The sequence below is a fragment of the Branchiostoma lanceolatum genome, chromosome 10 (assembly GCF_035083965.1).
Source record: "Branchiostoma lanceolatum isolate klBraLanc5 chromosome 10, klBraLanc5.hap2, whole genome shotgun sequence".
Taxonomy (NCBI): Eukaryota; Metazoa; Chordata; class Leptocardii; order Amphioxiformes; family Branchiostomatidae; genus Branchiostoma; species Branchiostoma lanceolatum.
The window spans coordinates 2473488-2498425 of record NC_089731.1 but is presented as its reverse complement, the minus strand read 5'-3'; the positions used below and the strand labels follow the sequence as shown (position 1 = coordinate 2498425).

At 44.7% G+C, this 24938-nt stretch overlaps 2 protein-coding genes across 2 annotated transcripts in view; both read right to left on the bottom strand.

Moving 5' to 3' along the window:
• LOC136443835 (uncharacterized) overlaps positions 1-2992 on the bottom strand; it is a 74095-nt gene extending 71103 nt beyond the window's left edge. Inside the window, exons 1-6 of the mRNA XM_066441203.1 lie at positions 2898-2992; positions 2834-2867; positions 2045-2653; positions 1871-1903; positions 1344-1385; positions 470-1078 (exon numbers count right to left, since the gene is read on the bottom strand). Coding sequence (XP_066297300.1) covers positions 470-1078; positions 1344-1385; positions 1871-1903; positions 2045-2549 — 1189 coding nt within the window. The 5' untranslated portion in view covers positions 2550-2653; positions 2834-2867; positions 2898-2992. The remainder of the gene's footprint in view (positions 1-469; positions 1079-1343; positions 1386-1870; positions 1904-2044; positions 2654-2833; positions 2868-2897) is intronic.
• A 758-nt stretch (positions 2993-3750) lies between these two features.
• The window catches only part of LOC136443834 (uncharacterized), a 51844-nt gene continuing 30656 nt past the window's right edge, over positions 3751-24938 (bottom strand). Inside the window, exons 12-47 of the mRNA XM_066441202.1 lie at positions 24185-24418; positions 19856-20031; positions 19484-19537; positions 19249-19299; positions 18278-18886; positions 17985-18014; positions 17621-17686; positions 17418-17465; positions 16518-16768; positions 15959-16083; positions 15161-15387; positions 14479-14511; positions 14301-14357; positions 14097-14135; positions 13394-14002; positions 12967-12999; positions 12521-12586; positions 12331-12369; positions 11605-12216; positions 11073-11105; positions 10829-10882; positions 10374-10406; positions 9641-10243; positions 9247-9279; positions 9030-9059; positions 8801-8854; positions 7862-8470; positions 7565-7597; positions 7268-7312; positions 6605-6841; positions 5975-6211; positions 5217-5453; positions 4857-5093; positions 4499-4735; positions 4138-4374; positions 3751-4013 (exon numbers count right to left, since the gene is read on the bottom strand). Of these exons, the coding sequence (XP_066297299.1) occupies positions 3751-4013; positions 4138-4374; positions 4499-4735; positions 4857-5093; positions 5217-5453; positions 5975-6211; positions 6605-6841; positions 7268-7312; positions 7565-7597; positions 7862-8470; positions 8801-8854; positions 9030-9059; positions 9247-9279; positions 9641-10243; positions 10374-10406; positions 10829-10882; positions 11073-11105; positions 11605-12216; positions 12331-12369; positions 12521-12586; positions 12967-12999; positions 13394-14002; positions 14097-14135; positions 14301-14357; positions 14479-14511; positions 15161-15387; positions 15959-16083; positions 16518-16768; positions 17418-17465; positions 17621-17686; positions 17985-18014; positions 18278-18886; positions 19249-19299; positions 19484-19537; positions 19856-20031; positions 24185-24418 (6571 nt within the window). The remainder of the gene's footprint in view (positions 4014-4137; positions 4375-4498; positions 4736-4856; positions 5094-5216; positions 5454-5974; positions 6212-6604; positions 6842-7267; positions 7313-7564; positions 7598-7861; positions 8471-8800; positions 8855-9029; positions 9060-9246; positions 9280-9640; positions 10244-10373; positions 10407-10828; positions 10883-11072; positions 11106-11604; positions 12217-12330; positions 12370-12520; positions 12587-12966; positions 13000-13393; positions 14003-14096; positions 14136-14300; positions 14358-14478; positions 14512-15160; positions 15388-15958; positions 16084-16517; positions 16769-17417; positions 17466-17620; positions 17687-17984; positions 18015-18277; positions 18887-19248; positions 19300-19483; positions 19538-19855; positions 20032-24184; positions 24419-24938) is intronic.

Here is a 24938-nt window from a genome sequence, read left to right as displayed (position 1 = left end):
CTGAAGATTTTCGGGAAAAATCTGGAGATTTTTCGATTTTCAACGACGCGTGACGACCCCCACTGGGGGTCATTATGATCCATTAAGTGGCGAGGAAGTTGTTCACAAAATATCAACTCTGTAAGTATAAGCTGTCAGAGGCTACGAGCATTAGTCCAAAGTGCAATAGAAAGTCCAAAATTAATCTGGAGGGTGTTTACAGATTAAGTTACCATATCTTCTAATAACTAACATTGTCGTTACTATATCAGTCCTTGTATCCCTTCAACAGGTTTCTGTTTTGACGAAATTTGGTTCTGCAATGATCGATCTATTTCATATGTAACAAGGCAATGGGAACGGGGCATGATTACTCGATCATTCAGTTGCTTGCCTCTCACATCTTATAAGCATGAACCATTTGAACAACACGTATATCTACTTGTGATGATCAGACAAATAACAAATTATACGTCTTGAAAAATCGCACCTGCATAAGGGCTGCGTTGGACCTGTCCTCTGGGCGTGACGGTCGCCTGTCTCCAGTTCACCCCGTCACCGGGATACTGCAGGCTGTACAACTGTCGCATTTCATCGTTTGACAGGATCTTGTTATGCACGTGGAACTCTGCAACGTCTCCTACGTACTCGCTGTTACGTTCGAAACTTGGACGGGCGCCAACGGACCGCACGTCTTGTCCGAAATACCATGTACCATCGGGACGGATCCTGTGGCCTCGCGCCAGACCGGAACCGGAAGCTTTTTCCTCCCCGTCCACCATCACCCTCCACTGTCCATCTGTGTTCCTCCATGTGATGGCCACAACGTGCCATTGGCCGTCCAGAACTTCAGGAATGTTGACATTGGCCCTCTGGTTATCCACCAAGAAAGTGTAGCCACGGTTGCCGGACTGCCCAACAAAGCCGATCTCATTTGGCTGTTGCTGTGTGCCGTAAGAGAAGATGGTGCCGGTATCTCTGGCTGGTGTTCTCATGTGGAAGGAGATGGTGAAGGAGTCCGGGCTGAAGGGACTGTCGCTCCTCAGCTCCGCGTAGTTGTTGGCGGATCTCGGTTGAGCGAAGTTCAGAAGGTACAGATCTGTAAAAAAGATTTTTGATTGCTTTCTCATCAAATTATAATTTTGCAAAAGAAGGGGTCTTTCTCAAACAAACGTCACTATCAAAATGTTGGAAGCTGTGGTTTAAGAGGAAGCTTGTAGATTCTCATGTCAGACTCTAAACATTTATCAGCTTTTCTCATCTTAGCACGTCTGTCGATTAAATTCACGAAATGGCGTGCAAACTTTTACTTTATGTTACGATCTGCCACCTGTGTTTTGTCCAGAATAAAGGACTATACAAACCTGTGGTCGGAAGTGCTGACTCGCTCAATGTGACTCGAGGGTCTAAAAATGAAGGGCAATGCATGTTCAAACAATCGACACATGTATATAACTGCCACTGATTTATTTGCCTACATGCAGATCCATTCTAAATAAAGGTGTAATACTTGAGCTGCGATTAATTGTCATCATTCTTCTTCGCTAAGATCAAGCAATAGTCTGTGATGACATCAACACTGCTAACGGGCAATGTGCTTTTTACCCATTCATTTTAGAAGCGTGCCTTTTGCAATGACATAACGATTTTATACAGTTAACCGTGATTCACACCAGCATTAGATGGTCCAGCTAAATAGTCCTTCATCGTCATCTTCCTTACTGCTGCGCCTTGGGGTATTTCATTTTGTTAAACAGTTTAACCGACCGTTCTTAACTGATTAGGCGAAGTTTGATGTTTGTTGAGACGTCCAATAAAAATCTAAATAGTTAAATGTTGCTATGCAATTTGATGATCGCCTAAAAACAGGAAAAACATAATTCCCACTCACGTCCTCTGCTGTCCACAGTCAGGCGAACAGTAACTGTAAAACAATCGCAAAAGGGTAAATTAATACTATGAGCAAATGGAGGCTGCGTTGAGGATATTCCAAATAACAAGCCTGTAAGATAAAACTAGAATAGGAAACAATAATACAAAAGCATGCGACAATCTGCTACCATACCTGAATACGGTCTCTGTTGGACCTGCCCCCTGGGTGTGACAGTGACGCCTCTCCAGTTCACTCCGTCACCAGGGTACAGCAGACTATACAGCTGTCGCATTTCGTCGGTAGACAAGATCTTGTTATGGACATGGAACTCCGCCAAGTCTCCTACGTACTCCCGGTTACGTGTGAACCTCGGACGATCGCCCACAGACCTCACGTCTTGTCCGAAGTACCACGTGCCGCCGGGACGGATCCTGTGGCCTCGCGCCAGACCGGAACCGGAAGCTTTCTCCTCCCCGTCCACCATCACCCTCCACTGTCCGTCTGAGTTCCTCCACGTGATGGCCACAATGTGCCATTGCCCGTCCAGAACTTCTGGAATGTTGACATTGGCCTCCTGGTTGTTCACCTTGAAAGTGTAGTCTCGGTTTCCGGACTGCCCAACGAAGCCGATCTCATTTGGCTGTTGCTGTGTGCCGTAAGAGAAGATGGTGCCGGTATCTCTGGCTGGTGTTCTCATGTGGAAGGAGATGGTGAATGAGTCCGGGCTGAAGGGACTGTCGCTCCTCAGCTCCGCGTAGTTGTCGGGGGATCGGGGCTCGGGGAAGTTGAGGAAGTTCCTTTCTGTAGAAAGAACATATAGATATATTACTGAATTTGCAATCCACTGGCGTTCTTCGAAGCAGCGTCGAAATTACTCAGTTGACGTTACAAGACGGATTTTGACGTCTACATGCCTATTCGAATACGTTAAACTGTTACTTGAAGTGAACTTATGTTGTTTTGACACAAAAAGTTAAGTACCTCCGGATGTTACTCCGGGAGTTACTCCTCCGGGTACCAGTCCACCGGGTACCACTCCTCCGGGAACAACAACTCCGGGAGTGACTCCTCCAGGACGTACTCCTCCGGGTACAACTCCTCCGGGACGTTCTCCTCCGGGTGTGAACCCTCCATCAGGTGCTACACCTCCACCTGAAGTAGGATAGAAACGACTATATTGATGGTTTCTATTCATGAACTCATTTTGGTCCCTTCAGTTTACAGACAGCTCATTTCCAAATGAATCTTTGGTCCAGCCGTAAGAAGAAAGTTGATCGTCTTTACTGTACATATACATGGAGTGCTGCAAATGGAGAGCAACACCTCGAGCACGTTAAAACTCAATTTTCGCAAAGAGTAGGGGTCCTTCTCGGTGTGAGTGGATCAAAACCACACAGGTAGGGGATGTACCCGGGTCAGTTATTCAAGACTGCCTAAATCTTGAGGTTTCTGACTTAAGGAGAAGAGATGCTACATCAGTGAATGTTAACGTTAGCTCCGTGCCAAGAGGTGGTCCATTATGGCCAGTTGCACTGAGAAAACTCATTAAGAATGTGTCATACAGTTGGCCAAAGATGATACGTTGCGCGCTCCATGCCCCATCTGACTCGCGTCTGCCTGTCGAGATGAGAAACTACATAACATTATCTTCTAAAAGAGACGATCTTCCCATGGTGGATGTTATGAAATCTATTACGCCTCTTGAGTCTGCTCTGCAACATATTTTTATGTATCCAGGGTCACCTGAAAACAGGTAACGGACTTGAGTGCGATCTACTGGTAAAATAAATAAATGATGATGATGAATGATGATGTCTCAACAAGGAATTGCTACATTGACCATCAAGTATGAATATGAGAAATGTGTGCTACACTGGTGTCCATCGAATGTGTACATGTTAACAGACTGAATAGTCACCCCTAGTTTGCCAGTACGTGGTACAGTCATGGTCCATGCCGCCCTCATACGATGATCTGCCTGTCGGCCTGCCCGTCTCCTGATATCGTGTGCCATCAGTCGGGTGAGCACAATAACAGTAGCCAGTGGACTCATGACACTGGATGGTCTTAAATAAGCCGTCTTCCTCACATTGTGGGATGTAAGCACCAGGAATAGGCTCTGTTGTATCTACAAGCGTCTCGCATTTCGTCTTGTCTTGCCCTATGCAAGTTTTGGGGATTGTCAAAGGTCAGAGGTGTCCTCCCGCTTATGCCTTTCATGAAGTCATAAATATGCTTGAATCAAAAAGTACTTATACATACTACTTAAAGAATGAAACAATCACCCTTAGTTTTCCAGTACGTGTGACAGTCATGGTCCATAACCCCGATCCCTCTGCCCGTCGGTCTGCCTGTCTCGTCATAACGTGTCCCGTCGGTCGGGTGTGCGCAGTAACAGTAGCCGGTGGACCCGTGGCACTGGGTCGTCTTAAATGAGCCATCGTCCTCGCATTGTGGGATAAAGGCACCGGGGACAGGTTCTGTGGTCTCTACTTGTGTCTGGCACTTCGTCTTGTCTTGTCCTATGCAAGTTTTGGGGATTGTCAAAGGTCAGAGGTAGCCTTCCGCTTATGTCTTTCATGAAGCCATAAATATGCTTGAATCCAAAATTATTTAAACCTACTACTTAAAGAATGAAACAATCACCCTTAGTTTGCCAGTATGTGTCACAGTCATGGTCCATAACCCCGATCCCTCTGCCAGTCGGTCTGCCTGTCTCGTCATATCGTGTCCCGTCGGTCGGGTGGGCGCAGTAACAGTAGCCGGTGGACCCGTGGCACTGGGTCGTTTTGAAGGAGCCGTCGTCCTCGCATTGGGGAATGAAGACGCCGGGAATGATCTCTGTGGTCTCTACTCGTGTCTGGCACTTCGTCTTGTCTTGTCCTAGTCAAGGTGTGGGGGGATGTCAAAGGTAAATTTACAATGGATATATTCCTTTTATCAAGTCATAGATATACTTGCATTGGATCAAAAACTATGCATAATGAATTAAGTGATTAATTACCCCTAGTTTTCCAGTATGTATCACAGTCATGGTCCATAACCCCGATTCCTCTGCCAGTCGGTCTGCCTGTCTCGTCATATCGTGTGCCGTCCGTCGGGTGAGCGCAGTAACAGTAGCCGGTGGACCCGTGGCACTGGGTCGTTATGAAAGAGCCGTCGTCCTCGCATTGGGGAATGAAGACGCCAGGAATGATCTCTGTGGTCTCTGCTTGCGTTTGGCATTTCGTCTTGTCTTGTCCTAGTCACAGGTAGGGGGAATTGTCAAAGGTCAATTTACAATGTACTTATTCCTTTTATTAAGTCGTAAATATGCTTGAATCAAAAACTATTCATACCTACTATTTAATGAACGAACCATTACCCTTAGTTTGCCAGTATGTGTCACAGTCATGGTCCATAACCCCGATCCCTCTTCCCGTCGGTCTGCCTGTCTCGTCATATCGTGTCCCGTCGGTCGGGTGAGCGCAGTAACAGTAGCCGGTGGACCCGTGGCACTGGGTCGTCTTAAAGGAGCCGTCGTCCTCGCATTGGGGAATGAAGACGCCGGGAATAATCTCTGTGGTCTCTACTAGCGTCTGGCACTTCGTCTTGTCTTGTCCTGTTCAGGTGGTAAGTAATGTCACAGGTCAGAAGTTTGAAGTCTTGTGTGATTGGTGTATTTTAGAAAACAGTGAACATGTCGGCTTTGCATCAAAAACGGAATTGCGCCTGCCCAGCATTTACAAACTCAAACAACAAAAACTGATGATATAGAATTACACTGATAGCGTGTAAAAGTCACCGAGTAGAGCGATATGATTTTGGACAAGCACATACATTATTTCTAACTAGAACTTGAAACTGACTGCAAATGAATTCTTGGATATGTTCAACTGAAATCACTGCTTCATAATGAATTATGCAAGCTATGACATTCACATTACAAATGAATACTATACTACTATAAGAATCAGATGCTACCTGTCAACAATTTCACGCATCCTACGAATATGATGGGCGTTCACTACTCCATCAAATCAGTTACAAATATATTTAATTTGATCGGTTGAATTGAATTGGTGTCTAGCAAATATGTAAATTTGCTTCTAGGGGGTTTAAATAAACAGACTGAACAATTACCCTTGGTCTGCCAGTACGTGTCACAGTCATGTTCCATGCCCCCCTCCCACGATCGTCTGCCCGTCTCCTCATAACGTGTGCCGTCAGTCGGGTGAGCACAGTAACAGTAACCGGAGGACCCGTGGCACTGGGTTGTCTTGAAGGACCCGTCATCCTCACACTGAGGAATGAACGCGCCTATAGCACCACCAGCCTGCGTCGTCTCAAGTAACGCCTGACACTTCGTCTTCTCTTGTCCTGTTCATGTTGTGGGGATTGTCAAAGGTAATATGCCTATTTACAATGGACTTAAGCTTATTCCCTTTATAAACGCATTATAGCTTGAAACTATAAACTATCTTATAGTTCGAATACCTACAATTAGTCTATTTCTTTATGTACTACTTTTTAACTAGCCTGAGTGTCATCCTGTTTAGTTCCAGGCTTTGCCTGCTGTTCTGTGAAGGCAGAGCCTAGAAGTTAACAGAATGACACTCAGGCTACTCTTTTTTCTTTAACTCTAACGTGGAGCAATTATCTTTAATCAAGCGGTGGCAATTATTCACAAAAGCTGTAACATTTCTCAGAAGCGATTCCGTAGCGACGTCGCGTCTTTAACAATTGTTGAAGCTTGATGAATAAAACAGTTACCCCTGGTGGTCCAGTACGTGTCACAGTCATGTTCCATGCCCCCCTCCCACGATCGTCTGCCCGTCTCCTCATAACGTGTGCCGTCGGTCGGGTGAGCGCAGTAACAGTAGCCGGAGGACCCGTGGCACTGGGTTGTCTTAAAGGAACCGTCGTCCTCGCATTGTGGGATAAAGGCGCCTATAGCACCACCAGCCCGCGTCGTCTCAAGTAACGTCTGGCATTTCGTCTTGTCTTGTCCTGTTTAAGTGGCACAGGTTGTCATTGGTCAAGGTCAGGCGTCTTAAAAACTTTCAATCTCAACTTACCAGCTCTTAGTCGGCATCTCACTTAACTTGAAAGCAAGAACAATGCCAGGGCATACATAGACTAGCTCTTAGCTATTGGATCCAGAGTAAGAATGCCACCGAGAAAACTTTGCCTCAACTGTCGTGAGCAAGACCCTTACCCGAGGCAAAATTTCATTGGGGGCATGTTGGATGAGTTTGCCTATTTTGATCTTGGCAATGGTCTGGCTTCCCGGTTACAACTCAGTTGGCCAACCATCCCATTGTTGCACAGCGAGAGCGAACTGACACGAATACATACAACTCCATAAAGGCATGTCAGATCTAGATAGGTCACAAGGTTTACATAAAAATGCGCAGTTCGCATTGACAGACCCACCTGTTGTAGGCACAGTGGAAGGAGCACCCAGGATGACGCGAGGACCTGAAAAGATTTTTAAAAACATCACTTATAACAGAACCACGATTGAATAAACAGTATAAAGGAAAACGTAAAGAAGACAAGACATGCCGGACAATGAAAGACTATTGTAAATAAGAACATGACGGAGGAAATTATGTGGGGAATAAGAATTCCCCCAACAGTTGAGCTTGTCTTACTTCAAGCGGGCTTCACTTCAATATGCAAACAAATATGTTTTTTGTGGGGGGGGGGTGTAAAACAGTGGATACTTACGTCCCCTACTGTCGACAGTCAAGCGGACTGAGACTGAAGGAAGAGAATAAAGAAAGCGCAAGTTAGTTATAAGAAGACGAATCTCCCCTTCAACGTTATCGAAAAAAACAAAAATGATTTCACTTAAGTGCAGCACAACATTCGTTGGGTGGCCAATTCAACGAACATGTAAGGAAAATACATCGGAATCATCATCAAAATGAGCTAGCGATAACATTACAACGGTTGAAAAAGCTCGGCGGTTAGACCACTTTTATTGTGATGTAATCCATGTAATCCATTGGGAAACGTGCCCACCTGGATGAGGAGTTCTGCTGGCGCTCCCTCTGGGCGTGATCGCCACCTGTCTCCAGTTGACGGCGTCACCAGGGTACTGAAGGGAGTACAGCCGGCGGAGGTCATCATCAGACAACACGCTGTCGTGCACGTGGAACTCTGCGACGTCTCCTACGTACTCGTTGTTACGATGAAACCCTGGCCGTACTCCTACTGAGATCTGGTCTTGTCCAAGGATCCACGTGCCGCCGGGACGGATCCTGTGACCTCGGGCAAGACCGGAACCGGAAGCTCTCTCTTGTCCGTCCACCATCACCCTCCACTGTCCGTCTGAGTTCCTCCACGTGATGGCCACAACGTGCCATTGGCTGTCCAGCACTTTTGGGATGGTGACTGTAGTCCTTTCTCCGTTAACGAAGAAGATGTAGCTTTGGGAACCAGATTTGCCGACAAAGGCGATCTCACGGGGCTGTTGCTGTGTGCCGTAAGAGAAGATGGTGCCGGTATCTCTGGCTGGTGTTCTCATGTGGAAGGAGATGGTGAAGGAGTCCGCAGGGGTGGGACTGTCGCTCCTCAGCTCCACGTAGTCGTTAGGCGACCGCGGGCCGGGGAAGTTGACCCTGTACAAAACTGTTTAGGAAAACAAAAGGTCAGCATTAGTGTTCGGAACGTACGATAATTGACGATAATCAACAGGACCAACCAACAAAAACGTAAAGCAGAGATATCATTGGCCTCTCTCTCATATCTCTACCACTCAAATGATGCTAAAATGTTAGTACAAAGAGGCTTTCAGATCACAGGTCTTGCAGTATAACACAGCTGAACTACAAAGCATATGCATGACGTATTCCTTTTTCTGGCAGATCTAAACTCATGATAAAGATCCTATATAATATACTACTCATATATCTTGACTGCATCTAGTTAGATCTATGCAGTATTTCAAACCAAACATACCTCCTGGTACGATAGCTCCGCCGGATGGGACGACCCCTGCAGTTGTTCCTGTGTCTGAAAAGGTGCAACATAACCATCAGAAATGTAAGTTTTGTTAGTCAGAATTTAGTCCACTCACAAAAACTGCATCATGTAAAAGCAAAAGTAAATTCGTGAACTAAACTTTAACATATAATTCAACATTTATCACTGTTTAACCAAAACCATGAAATATTATAGAAAACCTCACCTGTCGGTTGGCCGAACAGCACACGCATCTCTGGAGATAAAGGACACCAGTTAGTTCTGTTTTTTCAGTTTCACAACAACGAAAAAAACGAAAACACATGTCAAGAACAAGTTTAAGCTTGTTGCCTTGATCTAGAGTGGCATCAGTTTCGAAAAGTGGGAAATTAAAGAGGTCATAAATCAGTTTATAACTTTATTCAGAAAGTCATATCACTTACGGCCTCTGCTGTCCACGCTCAGGCGCATTGACGCTGAAATCAAACAAAGAAACGTTATCGTGTCGCTATAATTCAAGGCATTAACAAATAAATCCATTTTGAGTGTTAATGTCTATTTGTTCTTCCAACTAACTTTCGATACTTCGACCATTTTATGAAGAAAAACTGCCAATGCGTGAAGTCAGTAGTGGGTAAAAATTCAGTCAAAAGTGCCGTTAAGTTTATATCGTCCCCCGACCCGGTCGAGAAAAGGCGGATGGGTTCTAATTGAGATGCTGTCCTTCACTCCTCTCACAAACTCCAAGTCGCCAATAGACGTTTATCATGTTTATCCTACCAACACACAGGACCTTACATTCTAATGTCTATTTGTAGTTTATAACGGATGGATTACCCCCATATGGCCTCCGTGACACTCGTCCTTTCGGTGTGATAGTCGCTCGTCTCCAGTTCACCCCGTCCCCGGGGTACTGCAGCGTGTACAGCCGGCGCATCTCCTCGGGTGACAGCACCTTGTTGTGGACATGGAACTCCGCTAGGTCTCCTTCGTACTCCCGGTACCGCTGGAGTCCCGGCAAGAAGCCCACAGTGTTCTGTTCCTGGCCGAGAATCCACGTGCCGCCGGGGCGGATCCTGTGGCCTCGCGCGAGACCGGAACCGGAAGCTCTCTCCTCCCCGTCCACCATCACCCTCCACTGTCCGTCTGAGTTCCTCCACGTGATGGCCACAACGTGCCATTGGCCGTCCAGAACTGGAATGTTAACATTGGCCTTCTGATTGTCTACAATGAAGGTGTATCCCTGAGAGTCTCTCTTTCCGATGAAGCCGATCTCGTGTGGCTGTTGCTGTGTGCCGTAAGAGAAGATGGTGCCGGTATCTCTCTGTGGTGTTCTCATGTGGAAGGAGATGGTGAAGGAGTCCGTAGGGGTAGGACCGTCGCTCCTCAGCTCCGCGTAGTTGTCGGGGGATCGATCTGGGAAGTTCATGAGGATTAGCCCTGAAAAAAGGCGGGAAAGAACCAAAAGTGTTACTGTGAGGGTTTCGTCCACAGTAAAATCTTTTAAGATGAATACGTTACAAAACACTATGTGGGATATGCATTCATATTTACATTTACTTTTACATACCTGTGGGCTGTGTGGGGGCGGTTATTGGTGTTCCTGAAAGTAAGACAGAAATAAGCAAAGTTAGAGAAAAGACAAGGGACAGTCAAGACTGCAGTAAAGACTGAATGATACGTTTTGCCTTCACTACAATAAGGTTCTTTCTCCTCTATTGACTATGAATTTGAAAAAGAAAATACCCATGGCATCGTATATGGTGACACTATCTTGCCGAATTACAAGTACAATCTTTCTTGACACAACAAAAGTACAGCGACTTCCGTAATGCCTACTACATCTATACTATACATACATACATACATACATACATACATATATACATACATACATACATACATAAAAACGAATAGGTGCATACAAATGAGTTTGAGTACACACAATCATATGGGATAGAGCAACATATCGAAATTTAAAGTGTCGTATACTAAGTTATACATTGCTTGTTACAAAAGGCTTACCTGTTGACGTTCCTGTACCCGTTGTTGCTGTGTCGTCGAAGGACACTCGTATGCCTGAAAAAGGTAGCAAGAAGATTTAGATCTCTCAAGAAGCGGCAGAGCTATAACACTGGCCTTGCTTTCACAGAAAACACTCTTGTCAAGTACAAGCAAATTGGCTTGAATGACATCAGTCGCCAAATGTGGAAAATAACGGCAGTTTTTAACTGATTTCCAACTGTGTTAAGAATGGTCTTCAACTTACCTCCTCTGCTGTCCGCGACAAGACGCATTGACGCTGAAATAAACATGAAAAACATGACATTTTATTTTTTTTCCAGTTGATTCCAGTAATCTTGTGTAAATCTAAAGAATGGACTACATGTTGCAGGGTGCTTAATACTTGGGGGGAAAATTTTCGGGACCGAGAAAAAGCGGTCGCCGTGGCCAGGTGGTCGTCTTGAAAATGTGGTCGCCTAGGCAGGTTTGACTGTATCAATTTTTCACCATAATACAGTTTGCCCACTAAGAAGTATATCATTCTGTTCTTGCCACCCGCCGGACCTTCGACACTTCGAACTTCTGCTGAAAACGTACCCATCCCTTTCTGACATGTGACCTAACGAATTCGAAAAGTCGGTAGCGAGTCAAAATGTGCCAGGAAGTCTGTATCACCACCCTCCATTTCATTCACTATTTTCACAAATTTCCAGTCACCTAAAAAAACTTTGATTATGCAACCTAGCAACAGACCTTTCTTCCATTCTATGTTGTAGTTTTAAACGGCTTATAATTACCGGCGTGAGGTTTTCGTAGAACGCGTCCTTTCGGTGTGACGGTCGCGCGTCTCCAGTTCACCCAGTCCCCGGGATACTGCAGCGTGTACATCCGACGCATTTCCTCGGGTGTGAGGACTTTTTCGTAGGCCTGGAACTCAGCAACGTCTCCTACGTACTCCCGGTTACGCTCAAAACTCGGACGAGCGCTTACAGACCGCACGTCTTGTCCAAAATACCACGATCCGTTGGGACGGATCCTGTGGCCTCGCGCCAGACCGGATCCGGAAGCTTTCTCCTCCCCGTCCACCATCACCCTCCACTGTCCGTCCGTGTTCCTCCACGTGATGGCCACAACGTGCCATTGCCCGTCCAGAACTTCAGGAATGTTGACATTGGCCTCCTGGTTGTTGATCTTGAAAGTGTAGCCTCGGTTTCCGGACTGTCCAACAAAGCCGATCTCATTTGGCTGTTGTTGTGTGCCGTAAGAGAAGATGGTGCCGGTATCTCTGGCTGGTGTTCTCATGTGGAAGGAGATGGTAAAAGAATCCGGGTTGCTGAAAGGACTGTTGCTTCTTAGCTCCGCGTAGTTGTCGGGGGACCGGGGCTCGGGGAAGTTCATGACGAACATCCCTGAAAAAAGGGTCAACCAAAATTGTTGCTGGAACTTTTGTTTGAATGTTGTCAATAGTTGGATTTTGTCAAACAAAAAATACTTCACAAAACATCATGTGAACTGTTACTTACCTGTTGGTGGGGTGATGCTGTCTCCCGTGGTAACAGTCCCTGACATGAAATACGGAAATCATACACAGTTAGTACTTGATTCACCTTTACCTACCTTGTATAGACGTTTTTAATTGATAATAAGGTGGACAAAGTAGTGAGATGTTGATCCAAATTCTGGTAATTGAAATAGAGTACATAAAAGACACACCTGTCGGGATCCTTGTGCCTGTTGTTGTTGTTGTTGTTGCTGTGTCACCAAAGATCACACGCGATTCTGTAAAATGTATAGCACAAAGATTTCGAATAGGCCACAAATTTTATGGATGACATCAAGAGAAAATTGTCACTTCTACAAGTACAATCAAGGCTACAACTTGACATATTTTCCTATTTTGGTACTTTCTCGTTATGTTGACCATCTCCAGAGGGAAAAATTTATTTTCCTCTTTTTCTCAAAATCAGGTGACAATTAATGACCGCGCTGATGTCATCCATAAAATTCAGTTGCAGTGCAAATTTGTCCAGGTTTCTGCAGAAAACACCCTTGTACAGGAAGAGATGCGTATTGGCTAGAGTGACCAATTGCCAACGGTGGGACATAAACAGCAGCGGTTAACAGATTCATAAATTTGCTCGTAAGTTCCCTTTACTTACCGCCTCTGCTGTCCACACTCAGACGCATTGACGCTGAAATAAATAAAAAAATACACATTTCATTTCTTCTGGTGGATTCCGGAAGATTGAGGAATGAAGATCATGGAATCGACTTTTATTTCAGCACAAAGCAATTTGTCCACTTAATCATATGTGTAGACGTATATACATTCTTATCAATCGCGATCGCCGAATTTTCGACACCCCGGCCTTATTTCAGAAAAACCTAACCAATTTTAACAATGTGTAGCGTCATGTGGGGGGTCATAGGCGCCAGGGAGCCTGCATCACAAACCGAAGGTCGATGGGCCCTGATTTCGATGCTGTCCTTCGCTACTCTCAAAAACTTTTCTATGAACTGTGATGTAAGCTAACAAAAGACCTTTCTAATATCTATTTCTATTGTAGTTTATATCGGACGGCTTACCTGCGTATGGCTTCCGTGACACTCGTCCTTTCGGTGTGAGAGTAGCCCGTCTCCAGTTCACCCCGTCCCCGGGATACTGCAGCGTGTACAGCCGGCGCATCTCCTCGGGTGACAGCACCTTGTTGTGGACGTGAAACTCCGCCAAGTCTCCTGCGTACTCTCGGTACCGCTGGAGTCCCGGAAGGAAGCCCACGGTGTTCTGTTCTTGGCCCAAAATCCAGTTTCCACCCGGACGGATCCTGTGACCTCGCGCCAGACCGGATCCGGAAGCTCTCTCCTCCCCGTCCACCATCACCCTCCACTGTCCGTCTGAGTTCCTCCACGTGATGGCCACAACGTGCCATTGGCCGTCCAGAACTTCAGGAATGCTCACATCAGCTTTCTGGTTATCCACGATGAAGGTGTAGTCTTGAGAGTCCCTCCTCCCGATGAAGCCGATCTCATGTGGCTGTTGCTGTGTGCCGTAAGAGAAAATGGTGCCGGTATCTCTGGCTGGTGTTCTCATGTGGAAGGAGATGGTGAAGGAGTCCGCAGGGGTGGGACTGTCGCTCCTCAGCTCCGCGTAGTTGTCGGTGTTCCGAGGCTCGGGGAAGTTCATGACGAACATACCTGTAAAGAAAAAACAGGGGTCAAAATCATTACTGGAACGTTATGATTCTGTCAAAATGAAACCTAACAAAACACCATCTGCAATGTTACATACCCGTGGGAGTGGTTATTCTGTCTCCCGTGGTCACAGTCCCTGTAAGAAAAACGGAAATCGGTAAGAATAGAGAAACATGAAGTAAAGACGGAGTTAGTTTAAACAAATACAATAGTTTTTTTAATTGATCACAAGGCGTACATTTTACATATGTCATCATAGTCTGTGTTCTGGCAATTGAAAGAGAGGTAATGAAAGGTTTACCTGTCGACGGAACTGTACCCGTACCAGTTGTCGTATCGCCGAAGCTCACTCGTGAACCTGTAAAACGTATCACAAGGATTAAGAAAACATCTGAATGCGGAAAAGCGGGAAGAATGTTCAGACTTCTAGACGAAAACTAACAAAAAGATTCGTCAAGCTCGTGCGTGACTTTACGTACCTCCATTGCCGTCTGATGTCACCCGCAGGATTGCTGTGATAGAACACAACAGAAAGTTATCCAGTGGCTGTTGATGAAACTATGGTCGACTATATTAGCTCACAATAGGAAAACATCAATGCGTCAAACAAAAATCAAGACAAGAATGAATCCTATAGAGCTAGCTGTGTAACTATACACAGTACTGGTACAATACCTGTATAAAAAGTTACAACAGAAAGTTACCCAGTGACTGCTGATCAAACAGCTCATTCGTACAGGTAAGCCATCAATGTGTCAAACAAAACTCAAGACATGAATGAGCTGTCTACCTACACACGGTACCGGTATAAAGTCACGTGAAACCATTATAAGTAAAAACGTGTGAAGGTAAACTTAGTCCTATAGTCTTTTTTAGTTTTTTTTTTTTTCAAATCCATGTTATACAAGGCCATGGTATTGGAAGGTAGAACTCATCCCTCTCTTTCCATTGTCTTTTATGCCTGACCATTGCAATTTGTGTACAACTTTCAGAACTGTGTCAGAAACACTTGTGGACCATTGATGCAAAAATTCAACACACATTTTGTGTCAAAACTTGACCAAACTACAGTGTTTTCCTGCAAGCACTATTGATTGGTGATATGATACTGCTCGTGCATCATTCAGAAAACGCAAAAAAGCACAATGGGATAATCCTTACGCTGGTAAGTTCGCAGCCCTACAGGGCCGCTGGGACTGATGGTGTCGCTCCTCCAGCTCAGCGCGTCGCCTGGGTACTGCAGCGAGTACAGCCGCCTCATGTCCACCGGGGGCAGCGTGTTGTAGTGCACGTTGAACTCCGCCAGGTCGCCCACGTACGCTCGGGACTGCTTGAAGCTGGCGCCCATGGTGTTCTGCTCCTGGCCCAGGATCCAGGTCCCGCCAGACCTACAGGCAACACGTTTACACGCATCTATCAATGATTGAATAAACAAATCAAATGGTTTATTGATAACGGTATTCTAGCCCAGAGCTGTGCCTTCTTACATGTATACATTATATTGCCCCTATATATATATATTTCTGTTTGTCTTTAGGTACGTAAAAAGCAGTCATCCTCAATTGAGGTGAAGCATAATGTTTTGTTTTCTTAAGTTGCTAGTTGTAGTGCTTCGCTACTAGCACCCCTACTCTTCTCGATAAGTGTGTTGGGTTATTTTACGTGCAGGTTTGACGCTTGAGGCTTACACCTAAACCTCCCTCATACACGGGGCTGCCGGCTTTACGTCACCATCCGAAATGACGAATGTTGTCCCTTACAACATGTCCGAGCTAGAGTCTACCCCTAGGATAGAGCTCGGGACCTAGGATCCATAGAATTTATATTCGGCAGTTAAGTTAAGTTAAGTTAAGTTAACTTAACTTAACTTAACTTAACTTAACTTAACTTAAGAAGTTGGCAAAAATGGCCGATACAAAATAACACGGTAATAACAGAAAAAGGAACAAATATACCGACCTGACGGTGTGTCCCGGGGCGAGGTTGGTGCCGGAGGCCGCCTCCTGTCCGTCCACCATGACGCGCCACTGCCCGTCCGTGTTCTGCCACATGATCGCCACAACGTGCCAGTTCCCGTCCAGGACCTAGTGCCAGGCCATGCCAGAAAATAATCAGCTAGGATCATAGTCTTACTCAAGAATCACAATGAGAGAGAAAAAGACTATTGTAACCGCTAATATGTAGCAAAGAGTCCATCACGCCATGGTCGCCACCACATGCCAGTTCCCGTCCAGGACCGGGAGTGCCAGGGAAGTAAATAAACAGCTAGGACTTAAAATTTCTAGCTACAGAATCACAAAGAACGAGCAACAGGTAAAATAATTGGCCATCTCTTCGGGCATTATCTTGGCATTATAATGACATTACCATGGCATTATGAACACTGAGTCCCTTTACTTGAAGTTTCGAAAGACAAATCCGACCAGACAAACGTCCATGAGAACATGGATATGACTACAGACGTCGTCATTATCAACGAGGTTTTTAGAAACAAACCGATGTACAAACAGATACAGACCTGCGGAATGCTGACGGGAGCCTCCTGGCCATTGACGACGAGGGTGTAGTCACGTGACCCCTCCTGTCCAACGAACGCCAGCTCGTGGGGCTGCTGGGGGATGGCGTAGGAGAAGATGGTGCCGGTGTCTCGCACCGGTGTTCTCATGAGGAAGGAGACGGTGAAGGCGTAGGGGTTAAAGGTCCTGCTGCCCACCACTTGCGCGTAGTTGCTGACAGAGCGGGGTGCCGGGAAGGAGAGCATGCGCGTGGCTGCAAACACCAAATAAGGGCACGGTGAACCACCATTACAACAAACACCAAATAAGGGCACAGTGAACCACCATCACAACAAACACCAAATAAGGGCACAGTGAACCACCATTACAACAAACACCAAATAAGGGCATGGTGAACCAACAGTAGCATTACAAGGTTGGTGTGGCGAAGAACACGATCGCCTGAATGCTACGTCTGCTTTTTATACTAAAAAAAGTTGTATTTTTGGTCAAACAATTAAGACATATCCTTTCTATTACAGTTGTATTTTGGTCATACAAGACCTCAAACCATACTCTCTACTAAAGTTGTCTTTTTCATCAAATAAGACCTCAAACTATTTCATTATAGTGTCAAAAGCACATTTAGACGTTGCAAGATGTTAAGCTGTAACAACAGGAAGGCTAGTACTGTCAAAATGTGATCATATGACAGGGCCATCTCACATATGTAACATGTTAAGAATCAATTGATCAATTAAGGATATAGGCCACTGGTCTATACACAGCAGTCGTGACCATGGAAGCAGCAAGTTCACATCTCATCTTTGCTCTCCTATACTAGTGGAGATCACAGAGCAACAATAGTAATATTATAGTTAGCAAAGGAGATTTAAATACATATTGATATTAAGTTTTGTCACCTTGAGAAATCACAGGTCTTACATCAGTAGGGACGCTAGGCTGACTTCCTGTGGGCAGTAGATCAGAAAGTGTCAAAAAGCCGTCTGATGATACTTGGCAAAGTTGCAAAAATAAAGAACTATTATCAATAGCTTGACTGAAATTAGAAAACGTTACAGACACGGCACATTTAAAGTAATGCAATGGAATTATTTAGACCGACCAGTTCCAGGCCCGACTCCAGTACTGGGTCCAGCACCAGTCGATGGGCCAAAGACAACTCGCGTTCCTATTGATGATAAGAAAAGCATATTAATTTGATGCCAGTGACCTTCCCTCTTGCTATGCTGTAGTGCTTGCACAACTGTGAGGGGAGCACCACCCAATACACCGAGGGATGTGGAAGAATTCTAACTAACATGTTAACTTGTGGAGCCAGTCAAAAGGCAAACAAGCTTTAAGGGTTACGTCATACTTATTACGTCAACCTATCCTATGTGGTACATCATAGACAAGTTTATTCTGATCAGTGACTTTCCTCAGAAGACACAGGTGGATGGAAAAATTATGTAAAATCTCAAACTAACCGCCTGGGCCTGTAGTCACACTGGATGATACTGAAAAAATAGATGAAACTTCGTCAGTTACATCGGCATACAGAATTGGTCGACGCTAACAAAGAATATGGAAGAAGGTATCGACATTGGTCTTCAACGACATTGGTCACGTAAATGATGTAACACTCTACTTGTCTCTGTACAACAACAAAGTCAAAGGTACAGTTTTCCTAGAAAGAACAGTCTACAAAAGTTCTAAGGAAGCGAATGGTACGGCCGATTACATCTGGACGACCTACAGTAGCGTCCATGAATACACTTACATCTGTACGGCACCCGGCTGACTCTACCACTTGTAGTGAGGGCGGTCGGAGTCAGGTCCCTCCAGTTGATGACCGATCCCGGCATCTCGAACGTGTACAGGTTCCGCATGCTCTCCGGGGGGAGGGCAGTGTCGAACACCCGAAACTCCGACAGGTCTCCGGTGAAGAACTCCTGGTCGAACCCGGCTGTGTCGCCGATTGACTGGCCGAGGGTCCATACACCCCCAGGCCGGATGGTATGACCCGTTGCTAGGGACGATCCTGACGCTCTTTGCTGTCCATCCACGAACACCGTCCATTGGCCGTAGGTGTTCTCCCACGTGATCACCACCACGTGCCATTGGCCGTCCAGCACCTCAGGGATGTTGACGTCAGCCTGCTGGTTGTTGACCACGAGAGAGTACGTGTTTCTGTTCAGCGGCGCTAGAAAAGCGACCTCTCGCGACTGCTGGTCGGTAGCGTAGGTGAAGACAGTCCCGGGCTTGCCGGAGGGAACCCTCATGAGGAAGGAGACTGTGAACGAGCTGGGGTTGAACGGGTAGTCGCTGGTGATGCGTGCGTAGTTCTGGGTGGAGGCAGGCTGGGGGAAGGTCAGCATGTAGATTGAACCTGCGGAAGAAAAGACAGAAATCTGTGACTGCTGGAGTTACGTGTCCCTGAAGTCACGTGTTGGAAGTAGCATTGCATGGGTCCATTCAGATAAACAAGGTTAGTAGAGTTTAGCTGACAATTTTGAGGTCCCACTGCCCATCCAATCAAGTGTTGGTTTTATCCTAAGGCAGAAGCCTGTTATGCAAGTTTTTGCAGTTTTGGTTCTGTGCACATTCATCGATACATTGCTCACGATTTGCGATACCATTTAGTGATACACCACTCGCATCCATATAAAGTATCAATGATAACACTGGTCCAAGAATTGAACCCTGGGGGGACCCCATGAGTCAACTGTAACCCGTTATTTCTGTACGTACCTTCTGCACCGGGTCCCGGTGTCTGGCCGCTGGGAAGATTTGATGTGATCCCTATGGTTGGGTGAAGAAATGTGTTACTCCAGTCATGATCATGGGAATGCAATTTTACACTAAAGTATCGAGTTTGTTTGAGCGAAAGAGATTACTCAATGATCAAGAATCCACGTAACCTTGCCAAAAAGGAGAGCCAATTGGCTATTGGAGAGTGGAGACCATGTAACAGTGATATACATACCACCTGATCCGCCGGATATGACTCCTTCTCTGCCAAACGTCAAACGAATTGAAGCTGAAATAAAGATGTAGCAAGATATTATTAGAATTTTTATTGACTTCTGTCGTACCTTAAAGCAATGGATTTGGATATGTGTTACAAGGAATAAACTGGTACAAGAATATTCCCCAAACAGTGACTTAAAAAGAAAGGTAGCGAAATACGCACCTCAAAATTTTTGACGTCTTCTGTAGGTCTTGTTCACGGAGTGACATAGTCTCGAGTCTCTAGGTGGGTATTTCGCTACCTTTCTTTTTAAGTCACTGTTTGAGGAATATTCTTTGTAACTGTTATTACACGTGACTGATGAATTTCTTCAAGGAAATAACTGACCTGAGTAGGCCGCTGGCCTAACGGAGCCGCGGACGTTCGTCTGACTGGTCCTCATGTCGATGATGTCACCCGTCTTCTGCAGCGTGTAGAGGGACCGCATGTCCTGGGCGGACAGCACGCTCCCGAACACGTGGAACTCCGCGAGGTCGCCGACGTACGCCTGGCTCGCCTCAAACCTGGATGGACGAGTGAATGTTTTAATGTGAGCGCCCGTCTACAGGGACACAAGAGACCCAGCTATGTGTCATCACCTGTGGTGCAACACGTCGCCAAGCAGAAACACAATATAGACTGGGACAATGTGAAAGTGCTGGATCAGGACTCCGACTGGTTTTCTAGAGGTGTTCGGAAGGCGATCCAAATCTGCAGACAACGCAGTACCTTAAACAGGGACAGGGGGCGTCACTATCTCAAGCTCAAGTATATGACTGTCTCTTGTCACGTGATAATCAACATCAAGTCACGAGACAAGAGAACTCCAAGACGAGATCTGACCTTATTACCGGGTTGACGAAGAGACAGAGAATTCGTCTCGAAAGCTCCCCAGAGCAATCTCTTTTATGTTGTGTGTAATGATTAAATGTTTGTCAAAAGAATGTTTTAATAGATGACTGAATCACTGAAAAGAACTGCACTTCAGCTATATCATATTTTCATTCGGAGCGGACGTTAAGACTTCGGTCCCATGTGTGGGGGACCCTCAGGTGTGTTATAATAATGGCAACCACTCGTATTATCTTTATTCGTATTCAGATACATAGTACAGATACATGGTACAGATACATACACTACCAAAAATGCTTTTTCTTATTTTTCTTGTTTTCTTGATTTTTCCTATTGAGAGAAAGATTTTCTTCCATAAAGAATTTCAAGAAAATCAAGAAACCTTACGCAAAACCTTTGAATGTTAGATCTTACATTAAGAGTTTTATTCTTGTTTTTCTTAGGTGAAGATAGGATTTCTAGTATGATTTTTTATCAGCAAGAATATTCTAGAAATGCTAGTCAATCTTTCTTCCTTATTCTTCACACAATATTTGCTTCTTGTTTGGTCAAATGGAGTATTTTACAGAATCTACTCTTAAGATTTTTATTCTTGCCATACATGAATTTTTCTTTAGACTTTCATTTCACTAGAAAAAAATTCTTGACATTTCTTGTTTTCTTAATTTAGGAAGTCTGAGAAATATGCTTCTTGCAATTCTTAGTAATATCTAAGAAGATGTAAGGATTTTCTTGACCAAATACAGTTATTTTCTTGACCAAATACAGTTAAGAAAAATGAGAAAATCAAGAAACTGTAAAACAAGTAATTCCCAAGTGTTTTTCTGTTCGAATTCCTTTTCCACAAAGTTAAAGAAAGATGATTCCTGCTTTTCTGTGTTATCTAAAGATGGAAAGTGAAATGAAAGTTCGAATTTGCATGATTTCCTTTATTTTCTTAACATTGTAAAGTTCAAGAAGATAATTATTGTTTTTCTTGTAATAAGAAAATAAATTATGCTAATTCAATACTCCCATCATCCTTTGCTGTAATGTTTGAATGTGGACCGTTGAGTTTGGGCTCCGGCTGCATTTGCTTGATGTGCGCTTTAGATCTTACAATACTAGGGAAAGATGCGGCTAGTTTCATAAGGACACTTTTTGGTATCATGTGGGACTCACTACACAACGTAGATGACTTGTTTTAAGTTCCAAAATGCTTACTCAGGCCAACGCCATCAACAGATATGCTCCAGGTATGTTATAGCCTGTCTTGCATGAAAATAACTTATTTCCCAAGTAGATACTCTAAGTTTTGTGTTTGTGGTTGCATGATACAGCCAACCAGTAATTGCAGAACATGTACGTTTAGTGCAGTTATACCTAAAAGGTACTAAAAAAGTTAAAGTATATCATTTTCAAGCAAATGCACAAGCCCCCCCTCCCCCTACATGTATACGGGGGAGGGGGGCGATATAAGAAATGACAGTCACTAAGTCTTTGTGTGTTTTTCTAGGCTTAGAAACATTTGTTGTGTTTGTGGTTGCATGCCAACCAGTAATTGCAGAACATGTACGTTAAGTGCAGTAAATACAGTAACCTACAAGGTACTAAAAAGTATAAGTATAACATTTTCAAGCAAATGCACAAGCCCCCATCCCCATGCATGTATATGGGGGAGGGGGGCGATATGGGAAAATGACAGTCACTAAGTCTTTGTGTATTTTTCTAGGCTTAGAAACCTTTGTTGTGTTTGTGGTTGCATGCCAACCAGTAATTGCAGAACATGTACATGTACGTTAAGTGCAGTAATACGTATACCTACAAGGTACTAAAAAGTATAAGTATAACATTTTCAAGCAAATGCACAAGCCCACATCCCCATGCATGTATAAGGGGGAGGGGGGCGATGTAGGAAAATGACAGTCATCGTCATCTGTTTTTGTGTGTTTTTCTAGACTGGGAAACCTGTGGGACCAAAGAAGATGCCCCCGTCTCAAGTTTGGAAAATCTTTCCACAATAACAAGTCATTGATTATAAGAAGGACAGCTACAACACTGCAGAACTGACAATTTTGGAAGGACAATTAGTTATTTGTATGAGCACAGAGAAAATGTGCTTTTATCACAGCATCAAATGTGAAACATTTATCGAAACAATTGTATTGCAAACTGGTTAATCTTTGCAATCCTTGGTTAAGAATGGGCTTTAGAAAGAAAAATCCAAAACTGTGTATCAAACAATTAGATCAATAATAATAAATATGATTGGAACATGTTTACATTATATTATCATTGATTTATTAAATGGTATTCTTGATTCAAGACCCCCATCTTAGTTCAAGAAACTGTTTTTAGGTTTAAGGAATTTATTCTTGAGGACAGAAAGGTATTCCTACAACAAGAACCTCACTCTTAGTGCAAGAAACTCATTCTAGGTGTAAGAAATTCATTCTTGAGGACAGAAAGGTATTCCTATTACAAGAACCTCACTCCCAGTGGAAGAAACTCATTCTAGGTGTAAGAAATTCATTCTTGAGGTCAGAAAGGTATTCCTATTTCAAGAACCTCGCTCTCAGTGGAAGAAACTCATTCTAGGTGTAAGAAATTCATTCTTGAGGACAGAAAGGTATTCCTATTTCAAGAACCTCACTCTTAGTGCAAGAAACTCATTCTAGGTGTAAGAAATTCATTCTTGAGGTCAGAAAGGTATTCCTATTTCAAGAACCTCGCTCTCAGTGGAAGAAACTCATTCTAGATGTAAGAAATTCATTCTTGAGGACAGAAAGGTATTCCTATTTCAAGAACCTCACTCTAAGTGCAAGAAACTCATTCTAAGTGTAAGAAATTTATTCTTGAGGACAGAAGAAATAAGGAAATGTCAGTGAGGACGTAACAAATATAAACTTTTTCTTAGAATACTTTTCTCTGAATTTATTATATCGTAGATAAAAATTCTGTGCCATAGAAGAATCATAACAACAAGAAAATTTATTTCGAGGTTTCTAGTCGATATGTGTGAGAAAAAACAACTTGGTCAGAGAAAAATATTCTAAGAAAAAGTTTATATTTGTTACGTCCTCACTGACATTTCCTTATTCGTTCTTATTCTTGCACACAGAATAATTTTCTTTCTGGAAGATAATTTTTCTTCAACAAAGAAAAAACAAGAAAAAACAAGAATGTCTTTTTTTGTAGTGTAGTAATAATACAAATACAGATCGAGTATGGTGACCGTGTCAATTGACACGGTAGCCTTCGCGTGAATTTGTTTAAGGTGGATGACAGGTTGCGAATCTGAGACCCACACACTTTGGGCATCCGCCTTCTCCAGCGGCACCAATTCGAGGGAGACGTGCTGGTTCTGGGTGGGATGCTTGCATCGAGCTGCCGGATGACTCTTACATCCGGGGATTGCCACTCTTACACTCGAGGTCCGCCTTGATAACGCCAGCCCGTCTGGCGCTGCTCACGTCCGCCAGTTGAAGACAGCTGCCGTTGGAGACTTGTCCCTCTAACTGAGGGGGGACTGCCGTTGGAGACTTATCCCTCTAACTGAGGGGGGACATGCGTGTAAAGTGCCTTTCCCAAGGGCACAACGTCGGGGCGCAAGTTCGGACATGTCACTGGGCACCCCTGGGATTCGATCCCGGGTCCCATTGTTTGACAGCCACGAGTTCTACACTTGCGCCACACGACGCAGGTGTGTTAAAAAACCCAAAACACACACTCTGTTTTTTTTCTTCACCTTCCAGCTTCCTCGCTAATCTTCCCGGAATTCTCGACAGGCAAGAACTCTATGAGAGGAGAACTCTGATAAGCAATGTGGGGTTCGTATTTACAAACCTGTTTCCGTAGGAGTCCTGGTCCTGCCCTAAGATCCAAGTACCGCCGGGACGGATGGAGCGGCCCACCGCGAGTCCCTTGCCACTCGCTCGGTCCTGCCCGTCCACGGCCACCGTCCACTGCCCGTCGCTGCTCCGCCAGGTCAGCACCACCATGTGCCACTGCCCGTCGTGCAGGTCCGGCATCCTGAACGTCGCCCGCTGGTTGTGCACGATGAGAGCGTAGTCCCGGGACCTGTAGGATGGTAATTTTTTTTTATTCGAACATACATAAATACATAACATACCAACATACTTACATTACACTCTTACAACTCCACAAATAAACACAGTTACATATATCTTCAGGGGTCATTCCCACTGGCTTTTTTGGCTAGGGTGTGCTCCCTAGGACTTTTTTGACAGGGGTGTTTCATACCCCCTGGATTTTCTGTGCTAGGGTTTCTTCCCTATGACTTTTGTGCAGGGATGTCATCCCTGGGTTTCTGTGTAGGATAGTAAATACTAGTGTGCTATTTACCTGCCTTTATCGTACCTATTGCTACCTATATTACCTATGTATAAATATGTATCTTTTCATGACATTGGCCGCACGAGAAGGAAGGACCAATTGTGAAGGACACGGGCTTAAACAGTCGGGAAGCAGAGGCTAGGGAAAGGGACAGGACTGCTTAAAGGATCCTCCTGGAAAGCAAGGGACTAGTTTCTGGCCTGAGCACGTAGGCAGGTAGGCAGGTATGGCATTGGCAGTCCTA